General features: G+C 35.8%; 3 protein-coding genes across 3 annotated transcripts; 1 reads left to right on the top strand and 2 right to left on the bottom strand.

The window, feature by feature from the left end:
• Positions 1-5,416: 5,416 nt before the first annotated feature.
• On the bottom strand, positions 5,417-8,845 carry LOC130713787 (glutamate decarboxylase 1-like). Its single transcript, XM_057563588.1, has 7 exons — positions 8,607-8,845; positions 8,268-8,472; positions 7,629-7,829; positions 6,902-7,116; positions 6,558-6,811; positions 6,410-6,462; positions 5,417-6,079 (listed from the first exon to the last, which is right to left on the bottom strand). Exons 1-7 carry the CDS (start codon positions 8,696-8,698, stop codon positions 5,636-5,638), a joined length of 1,464 nt encoding a protein of 487 aa, XP_057419571.1. The 5' UTR covers positions 8,699-8,845; the 3' UTR covers positions 5,417-5,635.
• A 1,496-nt stretch (positions 8,846-10,341) lies between these two features.
• On the bottom strand, positions 10,342-10,993 carry LOC130713788 (54S ribosomal protein L37, mitochondrial-like). The gene is given in 2 exon segments (XM_057563589.1): positions 10,342-10,876; positions 10,879-10,993. Coding segments are annotated over 2 exon segments (393 nt in total). The 5' UTR covers positions 10,990-10,993; the 3' UTR covers positions 10,342-10,594.
• Positions 10,994-15,127: 4,134 nt separating this feature from the next.
• Positions 15,128-20,270, top strand: LOC130713786 (protein NRT1/ PTR FAMILY 8.3-like). Its single transcript, XM_057563587.1, has 5 exons — positions 15,128-15,423; positions 16,059-16,164; positions 16,239-16,456; positions 17,229-17,785; positions 19,294-20,270. The coding sequence occupies exons 1-5, from the start codon at positions 15,367-15,369 to the stop codon at positions 20,114-20,116; spliced, it is 1,761 nt and encodes a 586-aa protein (XP_057419570.1). The 5' UTR covers positions 15,128-15,366; the 3' UTR covers positions 20,117-20,270.
• The last annotated feature ends 1,738 nt before the right edge of the window (positions 20,271-22,008 follow it).

The following is a 22,008-nucleotide window of genomic DNA, read 5'->3' as shown; positions in this document are numbered from 1 at the left end:
TTTTCTTCCTGGTCGGGGTACCATGGACAATGCTTTCTTGGCTCAAGAGATAGTTCACTACATGAATTCCTCCATAGCTCAAAAGGGTTGCCTAGCCTTTAAAATAGACCTGGAGAAGGCCTATGACAGTGTTGCTTGAAGTTTCCTCGAGGAGACACTAAACCTTTTTGAGTTTCCTCCGAAACTAATCGAGTTAATTATGTTCTGTGTCACGGGCTCGAAACTCTCACTTTTGTGGAATAATGCTAGACTTCCAGCATTTCACCCTGGTAGAGGCCTAAGGCAAGGAGATCCTTTATCTCCTTACCTATTTGTCTTGTGCATGGAGCGTTTGTCAATTAAAATCCACCATCTGGTTGACACTGGGGATTGGAAGCCCATCAGAATAGCAACTCAGGGCCCCCTATCTCTCATTTGTTTTTTGCTGATGATGTGCTTCTTTTTTGTCAGGCTAATAGTGCCCAAGTCCAACTCCTGGCAAATACTCTCCAAGATTTTTGCAACCACTCAGGGCTGAAAATTAACATTGGAAAGTCAAAGGCGATGGCTTCCAAGGGTGTTCGTGCAAATGTGCGAGACGAGATCCGCAACATCGCTCCCATTCCTTTTGTGAATAATCTTGGCAAGTATCTAGGGTTCCCTATGTCAGGAGGCAGGGCAACCAGAGGGCGTTTTGACTTCTTGCTGGACAACATCTCTAGGAAGTTAGCTTCCTGGAAGACTAACCTTCTTAATTTTGCAGGTCGAGTATGTCTCTCCAAATCAGTTATGGCAGCCATCCCGACGTACTCCATGCAAGTCTTTTCGCTTCCAAAGAGGATCACTAATAAGATTGATCAGTCCATGCGCTCCTTTATCTGGTCTAAGGGTAATGGTCACCGTGGCTGGCACTTGGTGAATTGGACTACAATTACTAGTGACAAGGAGAAGGGTGGGCTAGGAATGAAGATCATGGAAGACCACAATACTGCTCTCCTTGGCAAGGCAGTTTGGCAGCTCTTGATAAACTCTGACAAATTATGGGTCAAGGCTCTTTCTCATAAATATCTCCATGGGGAGTCGATTTTGAGTGTCCCAACGCGTGCTAGTGCTTCACCGGTATGGAGGGGCATCTTGAAAGCCCGGAATCGCCTAAGGGAAGGCTTCAAATTTAGGCTTGGCAACGGGAACACATCTGTTTGGTACTGTGATTGGACTGGGAAAGGAAATATTGGAGACCAGCTCCCCTTTATTCACATTACAGATACTCAACTCAGGCTCAGGGACTTGGTTTCTCACAACGCTTGGCACCTTGACAAGCTTTATACCATGATCCCACCTGATGTTGAGGAAAGCTTCACTCGCGTCACTCCGCAGCTAGACCTGACGGTGAATGACCATTGGAACTGGGACGACGATGACCCTGGAGCGTATACAGTAAGCAGTGGATACGCGTGGCTGAGAGGAAATCACCCAACCGTACCAGATAATGAAGACTGGCGTTGGCTATGGAAGCTACCGGTTCCTGAGAAGGTTCGTTACTTTGTTTGGGTGGCCCTTCACGATTCTCTCCCAGTCAATATGCACCGCCATAAATGCCGTATGGCGCCATCAGGAGCTTGCTCGAGGTGCTCCTCCCAGGAGGAGGATACGCTCCACGCCCTTCGAGACTGCCCTCACTCTCGCGAGATTTGGACACGGTTGGGTGCCTGGCGCTGGTATGGATTTCACAATCAAAATCTAGCGACTTGGATTCAAGAACTAGCTACGGGTAATCATGGTCGTCGCTTCCTAGCAGGACTCTGGGGTACTTGGAAATGGAGGTGCAATATGTGTTTCGATCCACACCCCTGGCCTATGGAAGTGGCTTGGAGGAATATATGTCAAGAGCATGATGCTTTCTGCCAATTCCTGAAACCAGATTTGTTGGATAATGATTTTACTTGGCTACGCACAAGATGGATTCCCCCCTCAACTGGTTTATTGAAATTAAATGTTGATGGCAGCTTTGGGGTAGATGATGGCCACATGGGTGGAGGAGGCTTGATCAGAGATCATTCCGGTACCTGGGTTTGCGGTTTCATGAGCCATGCAGCGTCGGGCAATGCGTTTACCGCGGAAGCGGCTGCTCTTCGAGATGGCCTGGTAATGGCTTGGAACCACGGCACTCGCAACCTCGTCTGTGAATCTGATTGCAAGGAGCTCATTGACTTGTTGCTGAAGCGTGATAGAATCAGCTTCCATGTCCAAACTGCATTACTGCAAGACATTTGCAACATCCTAGACAAAGGGTGGCGGGTGGAGCTCATATGGATTCCTCGCGAGGTTAACTCTGTTGCTGATTGGATGGCAAAACAAGGTCTTAGAGACAGGAATATTAAGCTCCACCAGTTAAATGGACCTTCTCAAGAGCTTCAAGTTTTGTTACTCCAAGACTCTTTAGGAGCCCCTTAGTTGTTTTGTTTTGTTTGCAATTTTCCGATGTATCAAAAAAAAAAAACAGAACTTAAAACGTCAAGGGAACCAAGGAGCAGAGGAGCATAAAAACAGCAAGAGACAGAGGACCAGCCGTGCAAACCGTTCCTAGAAACCATTCATTCACCTTGAATTTCTCCCTCATTTACTCTCTAGCAATTAAGATTAAATGCTGGCCCTTCATTCTCTTTATATATAGCAGAACAGGGCCGACAAAGATGCACAAACGATATACTCATCTTCTCTTCTCTGCACGTACCAATCCTTCCATTTTATTTTATGGGCAAATATTTATGAGAGTTCCATTGCTGTCCTTGGATGAAGGAGTGTTTTTGATAATGCTGCCGCCTTGCTGCAAACTTGACCATCATAATGTTGTCTCTGGACAACATTATGATGACCACGTTTGCAGCAAGGCGCCAGCATTATCAAAAACACTCCCTCATTCAAAATCAAAACAATTCCGTGTTGTTACCAGTGTTTCAGCGCTTACAATCCTAGTGTTGTCCATATGTGCAATTTGGTGTTTAATACACAAGTTAAGATGTCAAGGAGATATTGAGTCGCAGTCGCTGATTGAAAGAAATCATGACAATGAAGATCACTCACCAAATCATGTGGATCTAAGTCCAAAAAGTTACACATGGTCAGATATTGAGAAGATTACAAACAAACCTGGTTCTAAGCTAGGACAAGGTGGTTATGGTGATGTATATACAGAGGAATGCTCAATGATCGTGATGTAGCAGTCAAGATATTGAGAGAATCTAAAGAAGATGGTGAAGAATTCAAAAATGAGGCGGCGAGCATCATTCAAACATCACACCAAAACATTGTTACTGTTTTGAAGGCTCCATGAGAGCTCTTATATTTGATTCTTTTTCCGAAGGCCAATTTATATACATAGGTGGACCTGCAACTAAATCACCCTTGAGCATGAATGATTTGTATACAATCGCAATGATACACCTACTATGAGAGAGGTTATCAAGGGGTTGGAAGGCTGCATGGATTCCCTAACCAAATGAGCTCTTCTTGTACTAAGTTTGGAATTTTTTTTGTAGGTCATATCAATGTCATGACTTTGATAAAATAGTTTAAGCATATGTGAGATTTAAGTGGGAATACCACATTGTAAATTAAATTTTGGCTTAAATACTCTGGAGGTCCCTGAAATTGACTGTCGTACGAAAATAAGTCCCTGAAATTTTTTTTTCCGATTCCGAATCCCTAGAATTTTTTTTAATCAGAATAAGTCCCTACTCGTGTTTCTAGCCTATGTGGCACAATTTTTGCTGAGTCATTTATTCCACGTGGCTTTTCTATTTTTTTTAAATACACATGGATTAAAAAAATAAAATTAAATATTTTAATTTTAATTTAAAATCTTTTTAGGGTTAATTAGGTTAATAAGATTTTAATTTAAATTTTAAATGTTTAAATTTAAAATTAAAATCTTTTTAGGGATTTAGGGTTAATTAGATTTAGGGTTAATTTTTTTTGGTACATAGATTTAGGGTTAATTAGGTTAATAACATTTTAAATTTAAATATATTTTTTTAATATATGTGTATTTAAAAAAATAGAAAAGTCACGTGGAATAAATGACTCAGCAAAAATTGAGCCATATAGGCTGGAAACACGAGTAGGGACTTATTCTGATTAAAAAAATAATTTCAGGGATTCGGAATTGGAAAAAAAAATTTCAGGGACTTATTTTCATACGGCAGACAATTTCAGGGACCTCTAGAGTATTTAAACCTTAAATTTTTCATGTATCTTTGACATGACAATGACACTTACTCTAGTTTAAAGTTAGCATCATTTAGATTTTAATAATATAAACATTTCCTAGCTATTCTTAGTACTAAACCATAGCAAAATTTGGGTAAAACTAGTATATTCTCGTTACATTGCTGCGAGAAGTACTACCTATTGCCTAGCTAATTTGCGGTGAAATAACATGAACTTGATAGCAATCTTTCAGCTAATTCATAGCTATTTATGTTCTAAATTAATCCGAGAAATTCCATCTGCCACTTTCTTAATTATAATCCAAACCAGAACCGGTTTTATATATTTATGAGATGTAAATTATTCGGAGAACAAGTTAAGAAGCATACACTTCCTATAATTACAACCTTCATTCTTATGCAAACATTGTCAAACACATCATAAGTCTTTCATCACGCAATTTAAAGGTGGCATTAATACCTTAGTTCAAGTAAAACATCATGAAGACCTAAACCAAAACACCAAAAGCATTAATGATTCTTGATTAGAATTATTAACATCGAGAAGCAAGCAAAAAATAAATGTTGGGCATGCCACCATAAGGTCCCTTCCTCCTCTAATGAAAAAATCACATTCTGCCTGAATTTCCCTCCTGGTTGAATAGGACATTGTGATGTACTCAGGATTCCTGGCTGCTTCATTTCATGCCTAAATCAGTTATAGTGAGTGAGGCATATTAATCAGTTATAGGCAAATAGCCACAGGCCACATGTCCCTGTGCAACACAACTAAACTGCAGATCTTAAAATAATAGCAACTACTGCTGTAGTGAAAAATGTCCTACAAAGTAGAACACTCCACTACCTAAAAGAAAATTAAGTTGCATGGCACTAGCTGCCTTCATACAGCCAAGACTAAAATCGATAGTCTAAGCAAATCTGAAGTGGATCTGAAGTGCAAACTCTTAAAAAAAATGCATAACCAACATATTGTCAGGATGCAGATAAACTTGGAAAATAAAGTGCAAGGGAACTTTGATATACTTAAAGTTACATCTACAAATTTTCAATTTAACCGAAATTTGGTATTCAATTTAACCGAAATTTGGTATTCATAATCATTATGGGTAATATTACATAATTCAATGGTTAGATAAGATTTGTTGAATTCAGATCATATAAAAAGTAATTAAGCAAAGTAAGTGGATCCATCATAGTAATAAACAAACTTTAAGAATGAGATTACAGTAACATTTAAAAACAATTAAGTTACAATATTGTCAATCAAAGATCATAATATACACCAAAAATCTATTAGAAACATAATAATGAAATGAGTTAAGAGATTTACATAAAAAATTTAAAGAATAAAGTGAATCTAGATAAGGCTGGACTTTACATGGAGTTAGAACAAAACTTAGTTGCCATATATAGTTAGATAACCCACTCTAGGCAGCCATGATTTTCTGAAGTTTATTTGATTCTGGAGCAATGATTTTCCTGCGTGCATCAAATGCACTCTTCTTTTCCTTAATGTTGGTCGTTTTGGCAGGGTACTTGGGGTGAAGTTTCTCAAGCTCATGCACCACATTTTCAATATCAAGCACAAGGCATTCAGCAAGTGTGCGTGAAAGATCAGCCCTGACCACCACACGGAGTGCATTGATGTGCTGAGCACCCGGTGGCATTGGATAAGCTGGCACTACCCAACCGAGACGGCGCAACATCTTTGATATCTTGAACTCATCATAGCGGCTTCTGTCCTTCAAAGAAAATGCCACCACAGGAACACCATCGTCTTTTGAGAGTATGTTAAAGCATCCAATCTTTTCCAAGCGTTCCTTCACCACCATAGCATTTTCTCTGCAGTTCTCCATTATGCTCTTATACCCCTAGTGAGTCAAATGAGGAGATATCACGTGAGATGCATGTTGAAGTACTGAATTACCAAATGTTTCCTAGAAAAAATGGTTGTGCACCCTCTTGCAAATTTTGTTATGATAGAGTTTCATTTGGATTCCTTAACTCAGAATTCATAGCTACTTTCATTTGGCATAGTGGCTTTTATTTTATGGTAAAATATGGTTTTATGTATTGAAGATTGATTGAATGTTATTTCTTAAAAATATTTATGGTATTGAATCAAATAATGAGGGAGAAAAAAATTGTAAATCAAACTAATTTAGCAGATTTCTTAATTCTTAATTTAAATATAAGCTCACCTCTTTGCCTAGGCGAATTAGCTGATAATATTGAGCAATGATCTGACTAGAACCTGCAGCATGGAAAGTAAAATTTAGGCTCTATGATAAGGTAACTATAGTATAAGCAAGTAATCAAGGATCAAGAAATATAAGTTTCAATAATCACCTTTAGAAAAATTCAAGGTGAATGTAGGTTGGTCAGCTCCAAGGTAATTAATGTGGAAGACAAGTTCTTCTGGCAAGTCTTCCTTGCTTCTCCATATAACCCAACCAATTCCGGCATAAACAAGTCCATACTTGTGGCCACTGACATTGATGCTCTTCACCAATGGGAGTCTGAAATCCCATTCCAGCTCTGGATAAATGAAAGGAGCAATAAAGCCACCACTAGCAGCATCAACATGAATAGGTGTACCCCATCTATATATAACAAGACAAATGAAGAAAATCAGTATAAAGGAAGTTAAGTATACGCATTTGGACAAGTCTAATTAGTAGGATATTACTTACCCAGTTTGCTTGTTTTTTTCTAGCAACAGGTCATTCAAGAGCTTGACATCTTCAAATTCTCCATTGTAAGTTGAACCCAAGATTGCAGCCACACAAATTGTGTTTTCATCCACCATCTCAACGGCCTTGGCAGGGTCCATCACGTAGTTGCCTTCACTCAGCTTCACTTCTCTCAACTCCACATCAAAATAACTAGCAAATTTCTTCCAACATACCTATATAATACGTATTATGCAAAACACGTATCAATAATAAAGCAAATAATTCAATTTCTTGGTAGCATGTTTGGAAATCCCTCTACAATTGATCTAAAGACAAAATCAAAACCGGGTAAAAGCTTTTGTGAATAGTTTTTGGATGCCATAATTGATTTTGGGAAAAAATAAGTTGATCGAAACATTCTATTAATTCAAAGCCGCTGACAAATTTTGAGCATCAACTACAATCACAAAGTCAAGGCCTTTTTTCATGCCAAATTGAATCAGATACAAATATTTAGTTGTAAAAATATAAGTTTGGGAATGAATACTGCAGCACCAACCTTAGAAGTTTACTGCTGATTAATTTACAAAGCCAATATACAACATCAAACATATGATTTAGCTTAAAATCTCAAAATACTGAGCATTTAATTAATGAGCTCTTCATACACAAAAACAATCCATTTAATTATCATTTGGAATTGCTAAGAAGTTTTTAACAATTGTTGGGAACAAGAAATTAATACCTGCACATTGGCACCTGTGACAATGTTGGGCTTATCATAGGGCTTGCCCTCAGCCTTGCGCTTGTTCTGCCACCTCTTCTTGAAGGCAAGGCCTGCCAGCATTATGGCCTCAGATGATCCAACAGTTCCTGCTCCAATTGCACTCTCATTTTCTCCAATTTCAGCATGGAACAAACGTGCTATCATGTTTACACATCGATTCTGTTTTTAATAAGTATAAACCAGGAAAAACATAAGATACAGTGCAGGGTTGAACACCAAAAATGATTACACTTTTATGTTCTAAAATATAAATATTCAAGAAGAAAAATCTTCCTCTTTCCGGGATCCGGCTTGACTGCAGTCAATTTTTGGTGCCATCACTACAGTCCGTAAAAGAAGATAAGATGTTCAATTTTCAAGTTTGACAAATCATATGTATAACATGTTCTCTGAATATGAGCTTTCTGCTTTTCATCCAATGGCCGAGATTCCTTGACTACAGTGACTAGTGACTGCACCAGAAATTGACTGCACAAATCCATTTCCCTCTTTTCCGGCCTCCACAGACCAGGATGATAAGAACTTCTTAGTGCAATAAAATACAGCTATGTATTATATAACCAAGAGAATAAGTTGAGGAAGAGAGAAATTAAGTACATGAAGATCAGTGGTAGCAGGGTACTCATCCATGTCTACATAGTTCTTGTTGATGGATTCCATCATGAGCTTGTTACATTCTTCCTCCATGGATGTGGTTACAAAGGAAGCCAAGTTCATCTTTGGATTCGCATCAAGCTTCAGCTCATCGTGTATGTTCTGGTATGCAGCCTTCTTTGGCATAGAGTTCTCTGGCATGCTGAACCTGAATCATCACCAAAACTCTTCATTACTTCCCCACAAAAAAAACTAAAAGTGCATTTTTGGTCAAAGAAGATAAAGCTAAGAAGGTGGTGATGATGATGATTTGTGTATGCATCCATGTAACCATGTACATACCTAGGAAGAGAAGCCCTGACATAACGAGAAGCAAAGTTAGAGCGAAGACAGAGATCAGACCCTGGTTTTGGAAAAGCCAAGGTGAAGTGCATTATAATATATGTTGTTGTTCTCAATGAAAGCAGGAATTGCAAAGAGAGAAAAAGTTGGAAATTAAGGTAGTAATAAGGTGTTTCTTTTGACCTTTTTTGGCTATTTGGTGAGGAGGATTGAACATGACCCCCAGGTTGTGGTACTTATATTGGGTGGAAGAGGTAGAATTGTTCTTAGCTTGCCATTTTTGATCTCTATGACTTCAAGGAAGCTGACTTTCAAACTTTGGTCAAAGATGATTTTGATTATTTTATGTATCTATAAAGAGTACATACAATATAAAAAGAAAGTAAGGAAGTTTCTTATAGATGATCTGTTTGGTTGGAATGACACACCATCAATTTTATATGTGGCAACACTATTCACACTCTTTTGTTTTTCAATTTTTCCATTCACTCCAAAGACCAAGCAATTTTCTTTATAATATATATGTTTCTATGTCACAGATTCATAAAGAAGTGAACCATTTTCTTTGCCTTTGAGACTCCATTCACAAAAACAACTCTGTTTCAGCATGTTTGTATGTGGTAGTGGAATCTCTTGCAAGAAGCTCTTTGCCGTCGTCATGTAACTGTTCCTCCAATGGCTTCACCTACCACAAAAATATAATCTTTGCTAAGACCCACTTCCAGCTGATCGTCTTCATCACCGTGAGTTAGCCAGCTATATATACAGGCTCATTATCTTTTTTTGAGCTCAGGAATGACTAAACATTTTGCGTCACTGTTCGCACGAAGCGGTAGATGATTGACCATATTATGCATTCTATTTTTATGGGCGAGAATCAACCTCAACCTTATGGTTAAGGGAATAAGTGAACTAACTACTAGGTTACACATCATAGTTGTTTTGCCATTTTTTTTAACAAAATGACTAAAATACTCTTAAAATCTAATTTTATCCCTAACATATCATTTCTCCTACATTTGAACAATATCTCCGCACCATCCTCTTTCTATCTCCTACCATCCTTCACTATCTCACCATCCTCTTCTTTTTGCTGCGTTCAAGCGTTTCGCACTTAATAAGTGTGAAATTTTTCACACTTTGTAAGTGTGAAAACAAAGGTGATTTCTGTTTTTTCACACTTAGTAAGTGTGAAACTCTTCGCACATACTAAGTGTGAAACGTTACATTTTATGACTGTTGTTGCATTTCACACTTTAGAGCGCAAAATTGTTGTTGAGATCGCACTCAAGAGTGTGAATTTTCAAAAGAAGATGATTGAGGAGATGAAAATCAGAGCTGAAAAGTACGATGCAGTGTATGAGGCAAAACTATGTCAAACCATATCCGATGCTTTAATTGTCGCACCTCAAGAGCCTGTCACTAAAGAAAAGTGGTTCACAATACCAGATATGGGACTACAACCTTTAAGGTTGTCTTGATCACATTGTCGAATTTGGGTGGGACGACATTCTTATCTCTTGTTGGAGCAGCACCCATTAGTCACCATATTATAGTTTTTTTTTTTGAAAGGCAGTCAACATATTATAGTACTTGGACATATCAACAAAAATCATCGGGTGCAGGTATTAATTTAAGCTGTAGTAAACATGTTATAATGAGGAAGTTTATCCAAATATTATGATTGTAGTAGGGGAACGGAATTCCTTCACCGTTCACCCTCTATACATGTAGCTGTAGGAATCCTTTCTTAACATACATCATAGTAAAAATAGTCACATATAGACACAGCTCTATGCGATCAACAAAGGTAATCAGTTATTACTCTACTAAACATCCAAGGGGGAAAAACAGACATAAAAGTTGCAGAAAGAACCATAAAAAGTACTAAACCATGCAATTCAATTGAGCAAATCAATTACTTAAAGGAATCCCAGAAGACTGAGAACCATAAAAACTAGAAGAAAGGGAAATAGTTCTGCAATGAATCAGTTCTTTGCCTTGAGAGAGTTATTCTCCTTGATCCTAGATCGGTTATCCAGCTTAACATAGCGTTTAAGATATTCATAAGAGAGTGTTTCGATGTTCTTCCTACGTAACTCACTTAGCGCGGGGCGTTTGTCAAGCAGATGCCACAACCAGTGAGGGTATTCAGAATCAGGTAGAATTTTGGGATCAGCTCCTTCCTTGAGAATGTTGGCACCAACAACTGTACTTGACTTGAGTTCTTTGGTAAGAGATGATGCTTTGGGTCCATCAGCAGCTCCACCCCTTTAGATCCTTTCTTTGCTTTACCGGTGGCAAAAGCTCGCTTGCTTGCAACTCCAAATGCTTCTTTGGTGGTAAGAATGTGTCTAACAGACCTAACATAGTACATTGCCATAACTTCTTCTGAAAGACAAGTTTATATATATCACTTCAGGGAGGAATATAACTATATAGACAAAATAGATCTACATGAATGTGTCTATTTTGTCTATGATAATAAATTATGATGTCATGTCATATATATAACTCTGCCTAAAATCATAGAATAGCAGTGGTTATATTGTATCCAAATTAAAAGAATGATTTATCAACAAACATTTCCAACCAGCAGCTGAGCATTCCATTCCATAATGATAGCCATGTTACAATTGACAAGATGCAAATAAGCAAACTACATGATCAGTAGTACCACAGGAACCATAAAGCAAACTACTACATGAAACTATATATTAATTAAAATATGAAAATCAGTTCCATGAACGTATAATGATTCTCTGACTTCCCTCCACATAAATGAAAATATCAAACCATAACTATATATTACAGTAAAAACTAGGAACAAACATTTTCAACCACAATGACAATGGTAAGAATGGATTTTAGGGTAAAATTAGGGGGAATTTGAATGCTCACCTACCTTAGACCACTGAACGAAGCTGGCTGTCTGTCGGAGCTGGCGGCGTGGCTGGCCGAGGAGCAGTGACGGTGGCACAAGAGTACGAAGAGAAGGGGTTTGGGTAATTGGGTGCGTGTGTGATGAGAGTGAAAATTAATTTTAGTTATTCATGAAATAAAATATGATTAATCACTATAATATTATTTAAGTCTTAACTTTGAGAAATACTAACAGATTAGATTGTTTGGTTGGAGGAGAATGGAGGGGAGGGGAGGGGAGGATTTTTAAAATTTAATTTTGTTTGGTTCAAACTTTAGGAGGGGAGGGGAGGGGAGGGAAACGGAGGGGACAAAATCCCTCCAACCTCAATTTTTTGTTCCCCAAAAGTGGGGGAATTAGGAGGGGAAATAAATTTCGGACAAAAATAACCTTGTATAAATTTTAAAATTCCAATATTTTATCCTGAAGTGTGAGATATTTACAAGGAAAAATAGCGAGATTAGATATCCATCAGATATGTGTTTGGATTGTGCTGGAGCCATTGGGGATTGAAATCATTGAATTTGATTTAGAAATGAAGGTGATAAAAACGAAGAGAAAGCTCAGGCTATCAAGCTTTGGAGAGTTTTCGTCTTCGGCATCATTGGCGCCACCGTCACCGTCTTCTTCCTGAGTTCTCCACTTTTTTTATTTTTAATCCATTCAAATTGCTGTTCAAATAAACTGCAATTGTCTTTTGTGTATAGTTTTTTTGTTATTTTAATTTTGTTCTCCTCTTTCGTTTGATCTTAGGGTTTGCATAATCAATTTTAACATTTTATTCTACTTGCATAAGTTGCAAAATCACAGTTCACATTATCATTTTATTTTTCTTTTTATGTTGGTTGGTTTCGACTCTGTTTGTGAATGACCCAAAACTGAAGAAAGTTAACTATAACTATGATTTAACTTTTCGGTTTTCAATGCTTCAAACAAAGAGAAAGAGGCCATACAATACAACTAGTTCTAGTTTATGGATTATCATTTTGTTCATTTAAAATGGTATAAAAGTAATTTTAATTATAAAATCTCTTCCCTCCCCTCATGAACCAAATAAAAATAAGTTATTTTCCCTCCCCTCCCCTTCTATGAACCAAACATAATAAGTATTGAAATCTCTCCCCTCCCTTCCACTCCCCTCCCCTCCCCTCCATTAAAATCTCTCCCCTCCCCTCCCCTCTTTTGAACCAAACAGCATGTAAGAGTGTTTGGTTGTAATTCTCAAACGTGGATATGATGGATCAACGTTGTCTCAAACATGGATCTCCATCGTTTCGAAGATGTTTGGAAACCAATTTTGAGAATAGATTTTAAAAGCCTGATCCTGATCTGACAGAATTGACTTGGAGTAGCTCCTCCTGATTCGATTTTGTATATATGTACCATATTTGAGTTACGAAAATCAATTCTGGGTAAACGTATGCAAACATAAATCTAGTCACTTAAACTCATGTTACCATATTCAATTATGACCAAATCTAATTCTAGTAAGATCCAATTATGTTCATGTTGATTCAAACACACACTAATATTTTATTGCCACTTTATAAACACATACACATCGTGAACTAGTGAGATATTGAATACTCATAATAACTCACCCTTAAATAGTTATACTCGGATTCTGATCGTTTCAACATGTAGAAACGATTCTCTCATATCAAATTTTTCTCATATTGAAAATTTTGTGTTTTTTTTTTATAAGCTTGAAAATTTTGTGTTAATCTCTTTTTATATATATTTAATATATGTATTATTTAAAAAGTATTTATAAAAGTAGTGATAGATAGTTAGATAAAAAAAATTAATATGAAAAACATTTGGTATGGGATGATCCATTTTCTGATTTTCTCCGTGGTATGTGGATGATATATACCGGCTGGTCAAAGTCATTGATCAAGCTAAGTGTGTAGTCCATAATCCATATCGTAACACTAACGAAAGAAATTTAAACAATTAACTTAATTTTATCACAACCAATTCTACTTATTTTAAACTTTAAATAAACTAAGCACATGTTTCTTTTGGACATTACCCAGAAACATGCACTAAGTCCAAACAAATTATAGACTAATTTTTTTATATATAGACCAATTCTTGATAAGAATTCATTAGGTGGTGAACCGTGTTGTTAGACTATTAGATTCTTTAAAAGTAGTACTTATTTTTACGGTTCTTTTAGAATAGATTGTGTTCAAAATATCCGTTTTGTGCCTCCTTCAAACATATACTGCAAAAATAAGAACGCAAAGTGTAGATAGAGAAGCATACATTATTGACGCTGACCATTTGGCTTATTCAAGTCAATCAGATTATGGTAAGCTCTGAGATCATGTAACTTACTAATTAACCTGATCACTAATTAACGTTCAATATAATTAGGTAAAAAGGTCAATCATACGCTTCAACCTTACAATTTGACCTTGAATTCATTAATAAATTTTCTTTTGGTGCTACCTTGAGTTATTAATCTGACAAGTCAAAATAACAACTATTTCCCTTCGTTCCTAGAGTTATTATATCTGTTAACAAATGCTCCAAATCGCTGCTAAGGACGTAAATTCAGCATCCTGAACCATCTTTCTCAGTCAAGCCACAGGATCAATAATGAATAATGGAAAAGGGAAAAACGGTGGCAATACCCAAATATGACAATGAGAATAAGTTAAATTTTGGAATCTAATAACAATATGAAGAAGAATCTTGGGGTGAAAACATTAAAACATTGAGTAACATCCATCACATAAGGATATTGATATTGACGTGTTAATACCCAACATGTGGCCCAACTCCCAATTAGCTCGTACTGGGCTGGACCCAGCCATAGAATATCTTATTTGTCATTATCATTTACGAAAAGTTTTTTTTTTTTTGAAATTTCAAAAAATAATTATATTACTAGAATTTTTTTTGAACGTTTATATTACTAAAATTTAATATTTATAAACTTTCAAAATAAAATAAAATATTTATATACTACTAAAAATAAATTCAATAAATAAATATTTAATCATATTTCTTCATTTTAAACTCTTTAGGGTGATTTCAAAAGAAAAAACTCTTTAAGTAAGAAATATTCTAATAGACAATCATGTTTGAGTGAGAAACATTTACAAATATTTTTTTTATGAATAAAAGTCAAACTACATTACTTAAGGGAAGCAAACACTAATACTTGTTATAAAATAAATTATTAATAATTAATGTATAATCCAATTAAATTCTGGCAAATCAAATAAAATTAAAAATAAATATAGATTACTTTATACGTGATATAAATTAATTAAATGTTTAAACTCAAAATAAATTTATTTGGGAAATGGTGAACTCAACAATATTCAATATTTCAATTATTCTGTTAGACAACAACTCATTATTTTATGAGTTTAATGGATGTGCGCTTACAAAGTCATCCAATCAAAGCATGCCACATAGGAGAGATAACTACATTTGACTTTAATTTTAATTAAAAGAATAAGATATTTTCTGATTTGGCGAAATTCAATTGGATGTTTGTGTAAAACTATTTTACACTTGTCAATGCATATCCATTAAAGTCTTATTTTATTTAGCTTGAGAGAAAAGAAAGATATTGAAAAATGGGGTTTGCTTCATCTCATTGCTCACCTTCAACAAGTTGAGTCTCTCTGACACTCCTTCACCACGCACACCCATGACTTTCAGTTGATTGATTTTGCAAGTTACAAAAAGAAGCAAATTGCGGCGATTCTTTAGCATTTCGAGGAATTTTGTTTTGTTTTGTTTCTTCTTTATCATCATCCATAAATTCCAACATCATCTCTCGCTCAAGCTTCTCAACAACACACACAGAGAGTTATGGGTTCTGTAGAGAATGATTCATCGGTTGTGGAAGTTGAAGAGCCTCTTCTTCAGGTTACCTCTTTTCTTTCTTTTTTTCTTTCTTTGATTTTTATCCACAAATTTTTTGTGATTTTTAAAAATATGAAATTTGGTGTCTTTATTGAATCAGTGAGCTTGTTAGAGCAGTTTGACTTGGCCCAGATTCTCAAAATCTCAAATTTATTGTTGAAATCCATATGGGTCAATCATCAACCCTGTTTTCTGTAGGTTTTTTGTTGCATCAGATGTGGCTTGATTGTTGTTAATGGTAGTTGGCAGATGTAGAAGTAGAACAAAATTAGGTGGAGTTTCCCATGGTTGAAAATGTGTAGAAGTTGAATAAAGTGGTAACTCAAAACAAATTGAAGTCACTCTGCACACTGAAACTTCTATTGATTTCACTGTTGTTAATCTGTTCATATGTTTTATCCTATTCATGTTGTTATTCCCTTTTGGCCTAAAGATTATGTTACTTGATTTGGTAAAAAATACTCAAAGCTGAATCTAGACACTATGACACTTTTGGTGTGAACTTACCATTGGTTGTTAAACATCAAATGTTGAAATCTTCGAGATTTGTTAAAAAAATACCTTTCATGTTGTTATTTGAGTGTTCATGTAGTGGTATTTTGCTTTATGATGAACAATTGGTTATTTTTTATCTGCAGGATGAAGAGAGCAAACGATACACAGGAGATGGCTCAGTTGACTTTAAAGGGAGACCTGTTCTTAAGCAGAATACTGGCACTTGGAAAGCTTGCCCATTTATCCTAGGTAACCCTTTTTCATTTCTCTTATTACCAAATATATCTTTTTCTTAATTGCATTTTTTATAATATGAATCGCAGGCAATGAATGCTGTGAACGTTTGGCATACTATGGAATTGCAACAAATCTTGTTACCTATCTTACCCAAAAACTACACCAAGGGAATGTCGCTGCTGCAAGAAATGTCACCACTTGGCAAGGCACATGTTATCTTGCACCTCTCATTGGAGCTATTCTAGCAGATTCTTGCTGGGGACGATACTGGACTATTGCAGTTTTCTCCACGATTTATTTTCTAGTAATTTCAAACTAACATAGCTTTATTCTCCTTTTCAAAGAATTTTTAAACACATCTGTTTCTTGATATACTGCTTTAAATGTCCTACACAATTTCCTACAGAGCTAAGCAAAATACATACTTGCAGCATGCAAGGTTTCACCTTTGCATTAGTATGCTTTACTTCCCGTTTTGGATAGGGACCAAAAAACACTTATTGCAGCATCTCTACTAAAAAGTTCACTAAATAAGCTCCAATAAGTGCACTCTGGTCTGCATCGAAACGGGCTCTTATACAGTATTCTGCATAATAGTAATTTGTGATGGCGATAGGCTCTTATTGAGCCATTCCCATGTCTTGTATATTTGTGGACTATAAAGTCTTTTATACATTTCGTAAGTTTGTAGTAATTGAGTAATTGACTAGAAAATAGTGAAGGATAAGGAAGAAGTCATCTGTTAGACTATTAAAAACATTTGGAAAAGGGACTGTGTGAAGACCAGTTTTAAGTGTACCATGATCCAAACTTGTTCCTTCCATTGCACTATGTTATCTACTGTATATTGAAGTTTCTTAGAATGGAAGTGAAAAATTCTTTTGATGGTTTCCACTTGAGTACTTAATATAAGGCATTCTTACATATCAAAAGCTATAGGGTTGATATTAGGAACAATTGGTGTTTGTCTAGTATTCTTTGTCGTCATTTTGTATTATGTGCATCCCTTGCTTCTACATGCTTTTTTATTCGATTCTCTTTACATGTTTTAATAGCACTGTGGCTGTTTCATGCAGGGGATGTGTACATTGACTCTTTCTGCATCTGTTCCAGCATTGAAACCTGCTGAGTGTTTTGGTCCTGTATGCCCTCCAGCTACTCCTGCTCAATATGCTGTGTTCTTCTTTGGTCTCTACCTGATTGCACTTGGGACTGGTGGTATTAAACCATGTGTCTCATCTTTTGGGGCAGATCAGTTTGATGATACTGATCCCCAGGAAAGGATTAAGAAGGGATCCTTTTTCAACTGGTTTTATTTTTCCATCAACATAGGTGCTGTAGTATCAAGCACTTTTGTTGTATGGGTTCAAGAAAATATGGGCTGGGGTCTTGGATTTGGCATTCCTGCTATATTTATGGCATTAGCTATTGGAAGCTTTTTCATAGGCACGCCCCTCTACAGGTTTCAAAAGCCAGGGGGAAGTCCTATTACAAGAATGTTGCAGGTTGTGGTAGCATCTTTCCGGAAGCGGAATGTGGTTGTCCCTGAGGATAGTAGTCTCCTGTTTGAGACACCGGACAAGAGCTCTGCAATTGAAGGAAGCCGAAAACTGGAGCATAGTGACGAACTTAGGTAAATGTTTTGTTTATTTTGGATTATCGCTGTAGTATTATTTAGCTTTCATCGAAATACAGGAAAATGAGTTTCTTATCATGATTGTTAGCCTATTCCTAATATTCTTTTTAAACTGTAATTTGTTTTCTTAGTTCCTACCAAATTCAATTTTTAGGGTAGTGTAGCTTGGTATGAGCCCCCAATCTAATGTTATAGAATAAAGTTGTATATTTTAGGGTTTGACTGGCTACTTACAGCTTGGATGGACCTTATGGCCTTGTCTGTGACACCAGATAACGCTTGACAGGAGAGAATAACTAGTATTTTCAACCCTTATCCAGTGTTTAGTGTGCATAGTAGATAGCAGAACAAAACTATCTGGTCACGTACTCTCATCAGCTGATTTTAGTATGGCTGGCGCTATTGAGCAATGACACCCTTCCTGTAACCCTTGTTGCACCTATTTTTCTGCTCTAGGAGTCACCTTTGTTATTACCCATGAACTTCCATCCTCTGATTAGACACAATATCTGTCACAATCATCTAAGTTGGAGTACCTTTTAGAGAGAATAGAATGAATAGATTGGCAATTTGCAACCTCTGTCAAGTCTTTATGTCTCTATTGCACTTATATATATATATATATATATATATATATATTCTTATCCCAAATTTCTGTGGATCTTTATATTTTCCAACTTCCAGGTGCAGATTTCAATCTAACTTAAACTATCATCTGCTTTGAATTTTCCTGCAAATTCAGCAAGAAAAATTTGTTTTCGAATGTTACTGGAACCCTGGATAAGATAAGATCATTTAATGGTATAATTGTCACCCAAACCAGATAAGACTGTATGTATGAATTGAATTGGTTTAGTGATCGACACAATGTGTAGGGAAAGTTTTACTTCTTTTCACTTCACTTTGCCTATAAATTTGTGCAGCGTAAGCATTTGATATGGAAGCATATAAGTTGACAACTGATTACTGGTTGCTTAATTAGTTAGTGTCCTCATTTTGTTGCTTAACTATTCATGATTAGACACTCATATATGAACATTTTAGATTTTTCATTCATGGCTCAACGTTACTCATAGTTAGGTTTATGTATTTGCTTATGCTCTTATGGATATCATAAAGAGTTTACTTGTGAAATATAATGATTTGTTTTTTCTTCAAGAGCGATGAGAAATATCACACTGTTGTCGGCTATTTCTTTTCACTGGGCTAATCGTAAATTCATTGTTTTTTGCTTCTCCTTTCGCTTTTCATATGAATATATCGTCTTTAATAGTTTTGTAGGATAGTTTGCAGGTAAACAGTTTCTTTTAGAAAGTCTATAGTAAGTTGTAAAGTCCTCTGCTAAAAAATTATTTTTGTCTTAATAGTAATTTGTTCTGTTATTGATAATGGCTCAAGTATCCTTACCCTACTTCAAAAACTTCTAATTTTTTTTGTATAATATGTCATCTATTAATGGGGCTTCGTGCGCTCTACTAAAACTCATTACTTTTGTTTTAATGAAGGTGTCTTGATAGAGCAGCTGTAGTGTCTGATGCTGAGAATAAAAGTGGCAATTATTCTAACCTCTGGAGACTTTGCACAGTGACACAGGTGGAGGAATTAAAAATCTTGATCCGCATGTTTCCAATTTGGGCTACTGGAATAGTTTTCTCTGCTGTTTATGCCCAGATGTCAACTTTGTTTGTGGAACAAGGAACCATGATGAACACACATATTGGTTCCTTTAATATTCCTCCAGCTTCCCTCTCAAGTTTTGATGTGATAAGTGTTATTTTCTGGGTGCCCGTGTACGATAGGTTCATAGTTCCCATTGCAAGGAAATTTACCGGCAAGGGAAGGGGCTTTTCAGAGTTGCAAAGAATGGGAATTGGACTTTTTATTTCAGTCCTGTGTATGTCAGCAGCTGCTATTGTCGAGATTGTGCGCTTGCAGCTTGCAAGAGAGCATGGCCTTGTTGATAAACCTGTGCCGGTTCCCCTCAACATATTTTGGCAAGCTCCTCAGTATTTCTTATTGGGGGCTGCAGAGGTATTTACATTCGTGGGGCAGCTTGAGTTCTTCTATGACCAATCACCAGATGCTATGCGCAGTTTATGCAGTGCTTTGTCACTTCTCACCACTTCATTGGGGAATTACTTGAGCTCTTTCATTCTCACCCTAGTAACTTACGTCACTACACGAGGTGGAAATCCTGGGTGGATTCCAGATAACTTGAACAAAGGTCATCTAGATTACTTTTTCTGGCTTTTAGCTGGACTTAGCTTCTTAAACATGTTGGTGTACATAACTGCTGCCAAAAGGTACAAGCAGAAGAAGGCTTCTTAAGATTTTTCAGGCATTTTGTTTGGGTAGAATAGAACCACTTTGTGATCTTTACTTCTGCTATTTGTGATTGTTCTGTGTATGTGAATAAAGATGTTCTGTAATTACACGCTCTTCTTTCACCTACAAATGAAAATCTGTGTTATGCCTGGTTCAATATCCTCTCTTGAAGCTGAGTTATGAGATTGTTTGCTACTCATTCATGTCAGTTGTCGGTAGTTAATGTTCACTTTCTCTACATTTAAACCATTACATTTTTAACTTTTGACATAGAAAATGTTGATGCCACTTTTTGGTGATTCATCGTTTACATTAGTAGTGTTTTGATCAATGGGAACAAAAAGCAAGGAGAATGAACTGCAGGGACAAATGTTGCATTAGCTCGTTACTACATCAGTCAGAGCATTTTTTCTGCTAAAAGCATGAGCTTGAAAGCACGGTAGAAATTATAAAGCATATGAATTGGTGCTATGTTAAGAGAAATTTTAGCAACACAAACAATAAGTTCTTTTTTTGAAAAAAACAATACAACTGAAATTATAAATGAATGATAAATTTAAACTAATATTTTGCTTTTTGTCTTTAATATTTCGCTATTAACTAGTGGTGTAGCATGAACAATATATAAAATGGCAAAGACTAAACAATTTTTTTTTATTCTTACCCAAATATTTTTTTCTAAGGTATTTCACAGGCTAATTCTCTAGGAAGATATATTCTAACAAACCATTCTTCAAATAGACCGTTTAAAGAATCGATTTAAATCGAACACTGGACTAAATATTTTAAAAAACTCAACTATCAATCAGTGTTAAACCTTCCTGGTTATATTATTTTAGTCTCATACCTAATACATTAAGATGTTGAGTTAAATATAAAGTTTGGTCTGTTCACTCTTTCATTCAATGATTAATGTATATCTCTCCTTGATATTTTTAGACTTCCCTTTCAACCAAATATTATATATGCAGCTGGAGAAGATTCCAACTCTCAGATTCTTTTCCCACTCTGTCTCAATTTTATTCAAACTCGCATATTCTTCTGTCAATAATTCTGTCATGGGTTGCAGTTTGCGCGAGTGCTTTCGCGCGAAAAGCGAGTGACAATTTTAATGAATCAATTATTTTAAAAGCTTATGGTAATAGGTAAATTTTTTTAAATGATTTTATTTCTAATATATCCTCTCACTTAAAAAGTTGATTTGGGTTTGAAGCGTGAACGATGCACTTTTATCTACCTCTTTTTGAAACTCAACTTTTTTTTATTAGAAAGATTTGGGGTATTAAGAATCAAGCTCAAGACTACTTATTCAAGACTTCAATACTAAATCAAAAACTAATTATCTAAAAAACTTAAACTATTGAGTTAAAGACTCTGAATGATTTTATTTCTAACCGCCAGTTAGGACTACTTGAGGGGGTGATCTCATAAGTCACACTTCTACATTCAAATACCTTTCCCTTTCATTTTTTTTAATAACCAAAGTATTCATGCAACCAATAATTGTGAGATTAATTTCTCGCCACACTATTGGTGAAGTAAGCAGTAGGAGGCTAGCTAACCAGTGATTTTTTTTATTCACAAGAGTTAAAAAACAAACTCTCAACTATTTACTTAGAAGATAAAATGCTTAACGAATACCTCAACCCTTTTTATAACTTTTTCCTTTCATGGAGGTATAGAAGTTCACCAAATAAAAACCTTCAAGGAGATAAAACCGAAAGACATAAGATTATAAGATGTTGAATAAATAAATAAATAAATAAATATTGTGAATTAATAAATATCATAAATTAATTTTTTTATTATTCTTAATATTTTATGTTATCGTAATTCAAGAATGTAGCTTTTTATGACATTATCTACCTTTAGCATAAAAAAAAGGTAATCTGATT

This window comes from Lotus japonicus, chromosome 4, assembly GCF_012489685.1.
Source record: "Lotus japonicus ecotype B-129 chromosome 4, LjGifu_v1.2".
In the NCBI taxonomy this organism is placed as follows: Eukaryota; Viridiplantae; Streptophyta; class Magnoliopsida; order Fabales; family Fabaceae; genus Lotus; species Lotus japonicus.
This window is presented reverse-complemented; position numbering and strand designations above follow the sequence as displayed.

Excerpts from the sequence above, each read along its gene's own strand:
- LOC130713787 (XM_057563588.1), bottom strand. The coding sequence starts at position 8,698 with ATGCACTTCACCTTGGCTTTTCCAAAACCAGGGTCTGATCTCTGTCTT. Across the intron at positions 8,473-8,606 it reads GTCAGGGCTTCTCTTCCTAG|GTTCAGCATGCCAGAGAACT; the intron begins GTATGTACATGG and ends GTGATGATTCAG. Across the intron at positions 6,463-6,557 it reads CACCTTGAATTTTTCTAAAG|GTTCTAGTCAGATCATTGCT; the intron begins GTGATTATTGAA and ends TCCATGCTGCAG.
- LOC130713786 (XM_057563587.1), top strand. The coding sequence starts at position 15,367 with ATGGGTTCTGTAGAGAATGATTCATCGGTTGTGGAAGTTGAAGAGCCT. Across the intron at positions 15,424-16,058 it reads TTGAAGAGCCTCTTCTTCAG|GATGAAGAGAGCAAACGATA; the intron begins GTTACCTCTTTT and ends TTTTATCTGCAG. Across the intron at positions 17,786-19,293 it reads GAGCATAGTGACGAACTTAG|GTGTCTTGATAGAGCAGCTG; the intron begins GTAAATGTTTTG and ends GTTTTAATGAAG.